The sequence below is a fragment of the Lynx canadensis genome, chromosome A2 (assembly GCF_007474595.2).
Source record: "Lynx canadensis isolate LIC74 chromosome A2, mLynCan4.pri.v2, whole genome shotgun sequence".
Taxonomy (NCBI): domain Eukaryota; kingdom Metazoa; phylum Chordata; class Mammalia; order Carnivora; family Felidae; genus Lynx; species Lynx canadensis.
Genome location: NC_044304.2, coordinates 90,904,738 through 90,917,990, shown reverse-complemented (window position 1 = coordinate 90,917,990; position 13,253 = coordinate 90,904,738). Strand labels below are relative to the sequence as shown.

The 13,253-nt window shown below is 37.7% G+C and overlaps 1 protein-coding gene across 1 annotated transcript in view; it reads left to right on the top strand.

The window, feature by feature from the left end:
- ABCB1 (ATP binding cassette subfamily B member 1) overlaps positions 1 to 13,253 on the top strand; it is a 114,299-nt gene that overhangs the window by 27,667 nt on the left and 73,379 nt on the right. The window contains exons 5-7 of the mRNA XM_030307890.1: positions 3,909 to 3,960; positions 6,733 to 6,924; positions 7,337 to 7,508. Coding sequence (XP_030163750.1) covers positions 3,909 to 3,960; positions 6,733 to 6,924; positions 7,337 to 7,508 — 416 coding nt within the window. The remainder of the gene's footprint in view (positions 1 to 3,908; positions 3,961 to 6,732; positions 6,925 to 7,336; positions 7,509 to 13,253) is intronic.

Below are 13,253 nucleotides of genomic sequence, written 5' to 3'. Positions count from 1 at the left end.
TCATGTGTTCTTGACAAGATGAATCACTCTACTAGGGGTAAGCCATTTGAGAGGAGATCATATTTGGGCTCATTCATGGAGGAGGAATCTTTTCTAGAAGAAAAAAATGTGGTAAAAGGTGTGCCAGGTAAAGGGAGGAGAAAGAATAAAATCTTGGAGGAAGAAAGCTGTCGTCACTTCTCTACTATCTTCTCAGTATGTAGAAAATATTCTTTAGTCTAAAAGGGTGGGGCTCAGTCTCATGACATTTAAGCAGAATACTTCGTCATGCTCTGTAGCCTCTCTAATCCCCAAGGGCAAAGGCTTCCGGAGCACAAAAGCCAAGAAGAAACCTAGGTACTATTTTCTTTTATGCTGCAGCAGACATCCCTTCAGACAGTGACTGCACAGTGTCCTAGTACTGAAATGGGAAAGGTGTGGTGGTAAAGAAAATGTTTGGAATTTCATTGGTTGTCATTTCAAAAATGTTATCTTGTCAGGTAGATATGGTAACAAGATTGCAAAGACACTAATATGACATGTTAGGGATCTTGGACTTTATCCTTGATGTAGCGAATGTCATTGAAGGCTATTGATGGAAGCAGTATGGTTATATTTTTGTTTGCAAAAATAAAATCTTATGACAATGCAAAGACCTGATTGAGTAGGTAAACCAGTTAGGAGTTCTTAATAGTGTAGAAGTAAGGGTTGATGGGACCCTCAACCAGAGCATTGACTCTGAGGATGGAGAGAATTTGAATAACTCCAGCCCAGATATGGAAGTCTCTAAAGTTGTGGAAGTGGCTAAGGTCACCTAGGAGAGACCATGAAGTTCTGGGAAACAACAGCGTGTAGTGGGAGGGAGAACATGAGGAGTGAATGAGACCAAGGAGAAGGATCACAGTGGTGGAGGAACCAGGAGAATGAGGTTCTGGAAGCCAGAGGAAGAGAAAAAAGTGGTCAAGAGTCTAAGCAAAGTTTTTTTATTAAAACAGAAGCTGTACTTAAATGTTTGGCTTTCCTGTATTCATTATTTGGCTGATACTGTTAATGCATGTGTGTGTCTGTGTGTGTGTATTTGTATATTATATGTATCTATACATCCACACATATATCTATGTATATGTTATATAGAGAGTTTCTGGCTTTTCCCCTCTGGAAAAAATATAAATGTTTAGATACTATTTAAATATTCTTCTTTATAACTATTGGTTTGGGCAGTAACCCCTGAGACCCATACAAGTGAAAATTACTAGACCATATGACCTCTAAGATCATTTCAGCTTGAAAGTTTTGATTTTGTGAAGGCATGCCTAAGGATGAGAATTTTGTGAGAAGCTCATAGAGGCAGGAAAAATCTCCGAGCCAGAGAACTTTCAAATGATAAGAATTGATTGGAGGAAAATAAAAGTTAGTTGGAGGGAGTCTAAAGAATATAGCATTTTTATCTCATTGGTCAGTAGAGATTGTCTCTTTCAGATGAGTTGAATGCTCCATTATGCTGGTGGGTACACTTTGACACTAGTGAAGCACAAGTAAAAGACACTTGTTGTTGCTAAGGTTGACTTCTGATGACTGAATCTATATATATCTATATGTATCTGTATGTATCTATATATATATCCATATATATAGATACGTATATATCACATGTGTAGTGTTGTGCACAAACATAAAGGGGTCAATTTTGACCTTGAACATAATTTTTTACTTTATGGACTGTATAAAATGATTGTGGCCCTAGAAGCCACCATTGCCAAAGAACATTTTTTGAAATTCTTTTGATTCCTTACCTTTAGAATTGAGAAAACTGGTAGTAGCAATGAAAACAGTAGAAAACAGACCTTTAGTTAGATTTGAAATTTTATCTTGATATGGTAGTAATACACACTGGCGACAATAAATATCGTTTAGAAGCATTTCCTGGCTAGATAAATAAGATTGAAAATCCCTAATGAGAGATCTTCTAAGACACATGTGGAGAAAAATCTTCACGCAGCTATTTAATATTTTATCCTTGAAAATATAGAGCAGAAGCAATCTCATAGCTGACTTAAAAGATCAATGTGGACACATTATTGCATTGCCATAATCAGTAGGAAGCAATCAAGGTTCTCTGCTACATCTCTGCATCTTTTTATTACTTCCTTACTTTCTGTATTACCCCTAAATATAGTTTTCCCTGGGTTTCTGTGCTTTCTCACTCCTTTTTGCTTACCTGCCACACTGTTGTCACAGTTAAGGAGTTGGCTTTTTTCCTTCCAAATTCAGCTGTGGCCTGTAGCCATGACTCCTACATCTTCAGACCTGAACTCTTTCCAGAACTGGAGTGCTATAGTCTAAATACCTATTAGACATCTTCAGTTGAATGTTGCAGGTACCACAGAATAAACATTTTCGAAACCGAACCAGTAGTCTTCTCACATCTGACCAGATCTGCTCTTTTGGCTAACTTATTTCTCACCATGATACTACCACTCTCCAGATGCTTGGACTTGAGGCCTTGGTTGTTCAAGCAGTTGCTAGAACCTGTAACTTCTTGTTCTCTGAATCTTGTTCATCTTCCTTCTTTACTGTTCTCATTTAGACCCTCTATGCTTACGTAATTGCAGTAGCTCGTGTTGCTCGGTCTCTCTCTAGTTCAGTTAATCTTCTACATTGCTAGCAGCTAAGTCATCCTAGACCATACTTCTAATCATGTCCTCTGCTGCTCAAGCCACTGAGTGACTACTAGTTTTATACGCTCTGCCTGCAGGGTCCAGATGATCGTTCCAGCCACATATCCACCGTCTCCCATCCACACAGCACACCTACACCCCAGCCAAACTGGTTGACTCCTTCCTCAAACATTCCATCGTCATTTGTCCACATTGCTCCTGTTGCAAAAACTTTCCTCCCCTTTCCCATGCCTGTCAAAATCAAACTCTTCTCAACTAGCCCCTCACATAACATAGCTTTTGAAAAGACTGTAAGATTTGAAGTGTGCTTCCCCATTGATCCAGCAGTCCTGATTATGATCATTTATCCTATAAAAATATATATCATACGTTCATGTATAATATATGTGTACAGATATGTTTAGTGCAACATTGCTTGTAATAGTAAAATATTGGAAACAACTGAAATAGATGCAGCTTGGAAAAAATGGAGACATAAATACACACAAACTGACATAGAAGATTGGCCACTGAATGTGGGCTGTGATTTGTGTACTTATGTGTGAGTAGACATGCATACAGAAAAAAAAAAAAACAACTCTGAAAAAGTACATACTGAAATTTTGAACAGTAGGGGTGTGTGTGTGTGTGTGTGTGTGTGTGTGTGTGTGTGTGTGTGGTGGTAAAATTTTAATGTACCTTATCTAAAAATGTCAACATTTGCTAATACTGCTCAGTAGTGTTAAAATGAATTTGCTTAGTAAAATGTGAGAGTTGTTTGTTTTTTTAAAAAAGTCATGCTTATTACATTATTTTTTTATATTTTATGTTTTTTAAATAAAAATAGAAGCTGGAGAAATGTAGCATTAGATTGTAAGCACTAAGTGCTTTAGTATCAAGTGTGTATGTGCTGATACTTATTTATCAGGACAGAGGCCTTAGAAAAGAGTTTTCTCTCTGTCACCTTAGAGTGATATTTCATAAAATACTTTAATTCATGGACGCCAATAATCCAGCTGACAGATTACTTCTTAATAAATATGAGTTTCTTCTTGCAAGTCAGCTTCACTGAATTAAGTGTGTGTGTGGTTGCAACGGCCAACAGTGAAGGATTTGAATGGATGCCATGATACTTACACACAATTCAAACATCAGTTTGATCAATTTTTGTGTAAACTGTTAAGTAGCACAAGTTTGATTCATTTTTATATGCTTATTTTTAATGGAGAACAAAGAGACATAATGGTATATGTTTGTTTTGTGGCGATCTAGGTATTGTCAACGATTCATATTTCATCAACCGTCTGGAGGAGGAAATGACCACGTAATTAGACATTTTCCTTACTATGCTTTTCTGTATCCAATTATAGCAGTGTTTTCCTAAGCTTTTCTGTAACCAATTATAGCAGTGTTTAAAATTTTGAATTATTAGAATAAAGAGTCAAACTGGAGAACAATACCACTGTTAGTTTTCTAGGAGGATATAGTGTAAAATTTTTTATTTTATTTTATTAAAAAAAATTTTTAATGTTTTATTTATTTTTGAGACAGAGAGAGACAGAGCATGAACGGGGGAGGGTCAGAGAGAGAGGGAGACACAGAATCTGAAGCAGGCTCCAGGCTCTGAGCTGTCAGCACAGAGCCCGACGCGGGGCTCGAACTCACAGACCATGAGATCATGACCTCAGCCGAAGTCAGACGCTTAACCAACTGAGCCACCCAGGCGCCCCATAAAATTTTTTATTTTTTAAGAAAAGAATTTTCTGCATGAGATGAACTAAAATTAAGGTTAGGCCTAGATTAGATTTATGTATGCCTTGTAAATATAGAATATCATACACAATGAGATTAGAGGATTTCAAAGTGTTTTTTTTAATGTGCTTAAATTAAGAATCACAAATTTCAATGGCTTTGTAATAGTTTGCTTCCTGTACTTTTCTTTTTTTTTTTTTTTTTTTTTAATTTTTTTTTTCAACGTTTATTTATTTTTGGGACAGAGAGAGACAGAGCATGAACGGGGGAGGGGCAGAGAGAGAGGGAGACACAGAATCGGAAACAGGCTCCAGGCTCTGAGCCATCAGCCCAGAGCCCGACGCGGGGCTCGAACTCACGGACCGCGAGATCGTGACCTGGCTGAAGTCGGACGCCCAACCGACTGCGCCACCCAGGCGCCCCTGCTTCCTGTACTTTTCTAGTCATGATATGATGATGAGACCAGTCAACACAATTTTTTTTCTTTAACACAGCACCAAATTCTAAATAATGAAATAAAACATCCCAGTGTAGACACAGTCCCTCTGACCTTTATTCATCTCAGGGTGCTTTTGTTAATGATTTATATATCTTGAAGTTTGGTCCTCAGAACAGCTTATGAAAGATGTCCAAAGGTATGAGTTTGTTAATCAGAAGATAATGAACATATTGTTTTATTGTTTTACTATCATCCTGTAAATCATCTGTTAGATTTGAAGAAAATAGAGAATCTTGATCATATGTTGAAAGATAAGAAGCAAGCCCTTCAAATATTCCTAGGGAAAAGCATTTTTTTTATACTGAGGAAAATGAAACAGTGTCTTATAATCATCTTACAAATGTTTAAATATGAGTATATTTTGTTTGAATTAACATGGACTGATTGTTTAGAATACGTTAAGTCCTTTTCAAGCATTGTACTTGTTAAATGGAATTTTTTTTTAAATTTTTTTAATGTTTATTTATTTTTGAGAGAGAGAGAGACAGAGCACGAGCAGGGGAGGGGCTTAGAGAGAGAGGGAAACACAGAATCAGAAGCAGGCTCCAGCCTGTCAGCACAGAGCCTGAAGCGGGGCTCAAACCCACAAATTGTGAGATCATGACCTGAGCCGAAGTCGGACGCTTTACCGACTGAGCAACCCAGGCGCCCCAAAATGTGGTTTCTTTTTGGCTGTTTCTTGCTATATCATTAACACTTGGATAATAATTGCTAAATTATTTATTAACTAAAATTTAGTATTGTAATTATATCTTCCCAGATAAGTACGTTGTCATCCCAAGGTATAGGTTGGGGAAGATGTTTTTACCATGATTCCTGCTGGGCTGAACACACAGAGTTGTAAACAGTAACATCCATGACTGCCTGGTTATTTCATGGCTATTTTTGTAACTTCTTCAAGGTTCATACCAGCCTTTTTATTTGAAGACAGCAAGTAGTGTACTTTAAAAAATGGGAATATTGGAACTCCTATTTCATGTAGAATGTCTGTCTTTAACCTAAAAAGAATTTGCGTAGTAAAGTGTGAGAGTTGTTTGCCTTTTTAAAATATAAAGTCTCAGAGCAAAAAGACATAAACTCACTATTTCTAGATAATCAAGTGTCTGATTTTAGAAGATGGTCATTTTTTTTTATTGTTAGAGTTTGAACGGGAAGAAGTGATATTTGATTCATTAAGCATTTTAGGATAACTCACAAAGCCTAGTTGGGCAGACAGTATAAAAATACTTTTTATTTGGCATTTACGTTCTGCCAGATTAGTTGGCCCAAGGTCAGGAGATAATTTCCATGTCTTGGTTCCACTTTCTGGCAGGTTCTGTCACTTCTTTCTATTCTCCAAGGTGCAGAAACCACCTCAAAGTGCTCATCGAGGATCCTGAGGCAATAGAAGTAGACAGGAGTACAGTGGTGGGTCTTACTTGATGCTGGGATGCCTCAAGGCACCACGCAAGTCTTTCACAGTAACTGGCATATACTCTGAAGCTTATTGTGTTCCAGGCACCGACCCAAGTGCATATCATGCACTGTGGCATTATTATTCTTACCTGCACTTCACCAATTAGAAAAGGTTTAGAAAGGTTAGGCACCTTGCCCAGGATTACACAGCAGATAAGTGAAAAGCTGGGATTTGAGCCAAAGCAGAAACCACACTCCTAACCAACCCACCATGTTGGTTGGCATAGACATAGTTGGATGCCGACCATCAAATCTGTTTGTTACAGCCCCTCCTTACTTATTAAGGATGGAAAGATAGCCAGATGACTGAAAACGTAAGTATTATTAGTCTGTTTGGGAAAGCTGTGGTGACCAGAAAACTGTACGTGTAGTGTTCTTGTTGCTTTGCAGGTATGCCTATTATTACAGTGGGATCGGTGCTGGTGTGCTGGTTGCTGCTTACATCCAAGTTTCATTCTGGTGCCTGGCAGCTGGAAGGCAAATACTCAAAATCAGAAAACAATTTTTTCATGCTATAATGCGACAGGAGGTAGGCTGGTTTGATGTGCATGATGTTGGAGAGCTTAACACCCGGCTCACAGAGTAAGTACCAGGTTTTGTGTCTAACGCAGACACGGTTCTTATTCTTACTTACATGAAAAGGGATGCCATCAGATCTGCTCAGAGATATTAGTGCATAACTCAGGAGTAATTAGAAGACTAAATTCCTTCTGAGCAGCAACCATGTCTTATGTATTCTTTTGTTCTCACGACCCAGGCAGGGCATGAGGGGATTTGCATGACTAGCAATGAGGGCGACCTGCCAGACTCACAAAGTCCTCTGAGAGTGGTTCAGTAGAGCAACAACATGGAACTTTCTGAGGATGTTTCCAAGCAAAATTGTAGATGTAAACTAATTACCCTGCACTTAAAACAACACAACTAACTGGATTCAGGAGAAAAGTTCTTTGCTCACAATTCTAACATTTATTTCTAACACTGTCTGTTCTTTTAGTGATGTCTCCAAAATTAATGAAGGAATTGGTGACAAAATTGGAATGTTCTTTCAGTCAATGGCAACATTTTTCATCGGTTTTATAGTGGGATTTACACGTGGTTGGAAGCTAACCCTTGTGATTTTGGCCATCAGCCCTGTTCTTGGACTGTCAGCTGCTATCTGGGCAAAGGTGGGTAAAGCATGTAAATCCAGATTTTAAATTGTCCCCACTTCCCTCCCTCCATGGTGGAAGGCTGTTTTTGTCACATGATGACCCTGCCCCTGTACTTACTTGGTTTTAGATCATCTATTCAAAATCAGTGGGAATAAGTGGGTGTAACCTCAGTAAGTCCTACCCTTGCTAGGACTGCATGCTGTCCTGGGCCATGTGATTATTTGGGCAAGGTATGAACTAGAAGGAAGTAGGTCTCACATCTCATCCCCTGATTTCATATAAAAGGCATACTCAACTCTCAAATAGCTGTGTTCTATATTCACAAACAGAAATTCAACTGGAGATTCAAGTTCAGTGACAACATATGTCCCATTCAGCTAACATTATTGATTTTAAAGTCTTTTAGATCTTATTTAATTTGTAAATTGATTTAATAGTTGTGTCAGTGTTATACATGATTCTCTAGTGTTTAACATATTTAAATCCATTGGTATGAAAATTATTTTTCAAAACTACTTTTGGGTCCCCTATGCATATAAATCCTAAGCCTGAAGTTCTCTCTTCCAATCACAAAGCAAAGTAGTGCCAGTTGCCCTGCCCACCTCTGCACACAGATGATCTTGTGAAACGTATTTTCCCTTGCAAGGCTGGGTGTAGTGTTCACTTTAAACTGATTTGATATAAGAGTGGGTAGTGGTAGATACTGGTCCAATTTCTAATTTGTGTCGGATTCAACACAACTTCGCAAAAGCATTACAAATTCATTTGGCAAAAGGATATAAAGTATTGGGGACCAGCCACAGTCAAGCCTAACACAAAAGAAACCAGATGGTAAGTATTAAGAAATTTTAGAAATTTTACCCCGTAGGATGGATATTGTTTTGATATTGCAAACAATAACTACCATTTACTCAGCTATATCAGGAAAATACATATTATCCTTCTGACGTTTAGGTCTTATCTTAGCACAGGAAAAAATTGAGTTTCTGAGGAGTCTGTTAATATGTTGCTGAGACTAACGGTGTTGTTGGTATTTAAACTGCATTTCTCTGTTAGTCTGCTGAAATACTTGGCCTGTGTGGTAATTGATTTTTCTGTTTACCTAGAATATTAGTCAGGTGGCAAACTGTTCATATCAGTATTTGTTGAAAAACTGTCTAAAATGTATTGGTGTCTGTTCTAGTTATGTTAAGGAAAACAGACAGCAAGTTAATATTTTAATAATTATGCTTTGCTTCTGATACTATTTATTTAATAAATGGAGCCATCGGCTTATTGCCGGAGACCTAAGTTTTAATCCTCACTCTGTCATAAAGTTTTGGTAAGATTTGAAATGAATTTTTTAAATTCTTTGATTATCAGCCATGTTAAAGAAGTAATGTGGACCCATCTGGGAAGTTTCTTTGTCCCTGTGAGCCTGAGGCTCTTCTCTCCAATTGGGTCAAGAAGGAGGAACAGGATGAGACCCAGTCACAACAAGCTTCTTGGTCTAGGAAGCCTCTTTAGACCGGTACTCTGGCAACTGACATCTTCCGACCAGAGACACTAGCACAGCTAGAGGGCGCAGGTAGGGGAAACCACCACACGCTGCCTCTAGCAAGAGATACCTGGTGGTCTGACCTTTTAGAAACCACTTCCACTTCCTCAGGTAGCAGACACAGAGGCCAACAGAAGTACTGGCAGCTCCAGATAAACCATGCTGACCGAACTAATACACAAAGTCTCTGAATATGAAACTGCCCCTGGAACCACAGCTCACAAAGTAGGCCAGACAGGGTGGGTAACTGCTTGCTAAAAAGATTTAAATAGGACCCATTCTCCTAGCATACTAGACAAAATGTCCAGGATACAGTAAAAGGTCACTTGTCATACCAGTAATCAAGAAAATCACTTGAATGAATAAAAAATCATTAGCTGATACCAACACTGAGATAAATCAGATGTTAGAATTATTTGACATGGATTTTGAAACAGCTGCCCTAAAAATTTCAAATTCTCTTGAAACAAAAGAAAAAAATAGCTAATACCAGCAATGAAGTAGAAGTTACAAAAACAAATGAAATGAGAGAACTGAAAGATACAACAGCAGAAATAGAAGTCACAGCGGATGCGCTCGGTCTCATTAAGTGGAGATGACTGAATAGAATCAGTGTATCTGGAGATAGAACAATAGAGTTTACCGGGTACCTGGGTGGCTCAGTCGGTTAAGTGACTGACTTTGGCTCAGGTCATGATCTAGCAATTTGTGAGCTCAAGCCCTGCATCAGGTTCTGTGCTGAGAGCTCGGAGCCTGGAGCCTGCTTAAGATTCTGTGTCTCCCTCTCTCTCTGTCTCTGCCCCTCCCCGGCTTGTGCTCTTTCTCTTACTCAAAAATGAATAAATGTAAAAAAAAAAAATTTTTTTTAAAAAGTAGGAGAATGAGAACTAGAGGCAACAAATAGTAAACAGGTAAAATGGTGGACTTAACTGCTATCATTAATTATCTTAAAGATAAATAGTTTAAATATACCCATCATAAGAGGAATTAACAGTGGATTAAAAAAACACATGAACCAACTATATGCTGTTTCAAAGAAACTTAATCCAAATTCAACAACATAGGTAGAGTAACAGGATGAGAAAAGATACACCATGCAAACATTAACTTAAAAATGGCTATATTAATATCTGGAAATTTAGACTTCAGAACAAAGAAAGTTATTATAAAAAGAATAATACATAATGATAAAAGTTTCAATCCACCAGGAAGACATCTTGATCCTAAATGTGTGTGCACCCAATAACAGCCTTCAAATATATGAAGTGAAAGGTCAGAGAATTGAAGGGAAAAATAGAAAAATTAATTCAACAGTTACAGTTGAAGACTTCAACACCCCCTTCTTAGTACTGATAAAACTACTAGACAAAAAATAAGCTAGAATATAGAAGATCTAATCAATACAGTCAACCAATAGAATCTAATTGAGATTTATCAAACACTCTATGCAACAACAGCATAATCCACTTTAAACATTCACCAATATAGATCATATCCTGGGCCATAAAACAAACCTCAACAAATTTAAAAGAATTGAAGCCATAAAGTGTGTTTTTCCTGACTACAGCAGTGTCATACTAGAAACAAATAAAAGAATGACAATGAGAAAATCTCTAAGCATGTGGGAGTCAATAGACTTTTAAATAATCCTTGGATCATGAAGTTTCAAATGAAAAGCATATATAACTAAAGGAAAACAAAAACACTGTCAACATTTTGGGATACAGCTAAAGATGTGCTGAGGGAAATTTATAGCATTAAATATCTACATTAGAAATGAGGAATGGTCCGAGGCACCTAGGTGGCTCAGTCAATTAAGCATCCTGACTTTGACTCAGGTGATGATTTGGCTCATGTCATGATCTCACGGTTTGTGAGTTCAAGCCCCATGTCGTGCTTTCTGCTAACAGCTCAGAGCCTGGAGCCTCCTTCGGATTCTGTGTCTCCCTCTCTCTCTGCCCCTCTCCCACTCACCTATGTCTCTCTCTCTCTGTCTCAAAAATAAACATGAAAAATAATTATAAATTAAAAAAATGAGGAAAGGTCTCAAACCAATAATATAAGTTTCTACCTCAAGAAACTAGAAAAAGAAGAGCAAAATAAAATCAAAGCAAACAGAAGTAAATAAAAAGATAAGAGCAGAAATTAGTGAAATTGAAAATAGGAAAATAATAGAGAAAATCAGTGAAACAGCTGGTTTTTCAAAAAAGTCAATAAAATTAGCAAGACTAGCAAAAATACACACCAAATCAAAATAGCAAGAATGAATTAAAGGATATCACTATAAATCCTGCAGGCCTTAAAAAGATAATAAGGGAATACTGCAAAAAATTTTACACTCCTAAATTTAAAAAGTTTGAGATAAACTGCTTAATAACAGCAAACTGCCAAACGCAACTAAGGTGAGATAGACAATTTGAATGGCCCTATAATCACTAATATTTTGTGACTTCACAGCTCTTAGAAAGAAATCCCCAGGCCCAAATGATTTTAATGAAAAGTTTTACCAAACATTTAAAGAAGAATTAACACGGATTTATATAATCTCTTCCAGGAAAAAGAATACTTTCTCTTCTTTACCACAGATTAAGGACCATTTTCCAACTCATTTTATGAGGCTAGTATTTTTTAATACCCAAACTAGACAGCAAAGACCATATAAAAAAAATGTACACCAATATCTTTCACAGACTGAGAGTAAAAATTCCTCAGTAGCATACAGGTGACCCTTGAACAACACTGGCTTTGAACTGTGTATGTTCACTTCTCAGACTTTCTTTTAAAGTTCACTTATTTATTTTGAGAGAGAGAGAGAGCAAGCATGGGCGTGTGAGTGAGGGAGGGGCAGAGAGAGAGGGAGAGAGGGAGAACCCCAAGTAGGCCTGCACAATCAGTGCAGAGCCCAGTGTGGGGCTCAATCTCAAGAACCATGAGGTCGAGATATGAGCTGAAATCAAGAGTAGGACACTCAACTGACTGAGCCACCCAGGCATCCCAATTTTATATAGATTATGTACTATTTCCATATTATTGATTGAGCCCTGTTCCCTGGATTGAAGTAAACCAGTGAAAAACTTGGAAGCATTTCTTTTTTAAGTTTATTTATTTATTTTGAGAGAGTGAGTGAGAAAGCATGATCAGTGGAAAGACAGAGGCTGAGTCCCAAGCAGGCACCCACAATTTTCTTAACGTTTTCTTTTCTCCAGCTTACTGTATTGTAAGAATACGGTGTATAATCCATATGTGTTAATTGACTATGTTACCTGTAAAGCCTCTAGTTAACAGTAGGCTATTAGTAGTTAAGTTTTTGGAGAGTCAAAAGTTATACAAAGGGGGTGCCTGGCTGGCTTAGTCAGTAGAGCATACAGCTTTTGATCTCGGGGTTGTGAATTTGAGCTCCATGTTGGGTATAGAGATTACTTAAAAGTAAAGTCTTAAAAAAAAAAAGTCATATGTAGACTTTTGCCTGTGTAAGGTGTTGGCATCCCTTTCATATTGTTGAAGGGTCAACTGTATTAGCAAACCAAATCCAGCAATGTATAAAAAGAATACTATACCGGGGCGCCTGGGTGGCTCAGTCAGTTAAGCATCCAACTTCGGCTCAGGTCATGATCTCGTGGTCCGTGGGTTCGAGCCCCGTGTCGGGCTCTGTGCTGACAGCTCAGAGCCTGGAGCCTGTTTCAGATTCTGTGTCTCCCTCTTTCTCTGACCCTCCCCTGTTCATGCTCTCTCTCTGTCTCAAAAATAAATAAATGTTAAAAAAAAAAAAAAGAATACTATACCATGACCAAGTGGGATTTGTTTCAGCTAGGTAAGACTAGCTCAACATTTGAAAATCAATCAGTATAATTCACTGTATCGACAAGGTAAAGAAGAAAAACTGTGTGATAATATCAACTGACAGAGAATAAACATTTGACAATATCCAACACCCATTGGTGATTAAAAAAACCCAAAACCCCAAAACTAAAAAAACCTCTCAGCAAGTCAAGAATGGTGGGATATTACCTCAACTTGATAAAAATCATCTGCAGAAACCCTACAGCTAATGTCATGTTTAATAGTGAAAGTCTGAATGCTTTCTCCCTAAGACTGGGAATAAGGAAGGTAAGGAGGTCTGCTCTCCCTACTCTTTTCAACAAAGTATAGAGCTTCTAGTCATTATAAGAAGGCAAGAAAAAGAAAGGCATATAGATCAGAAAAGAACAAATAAAATTATATCT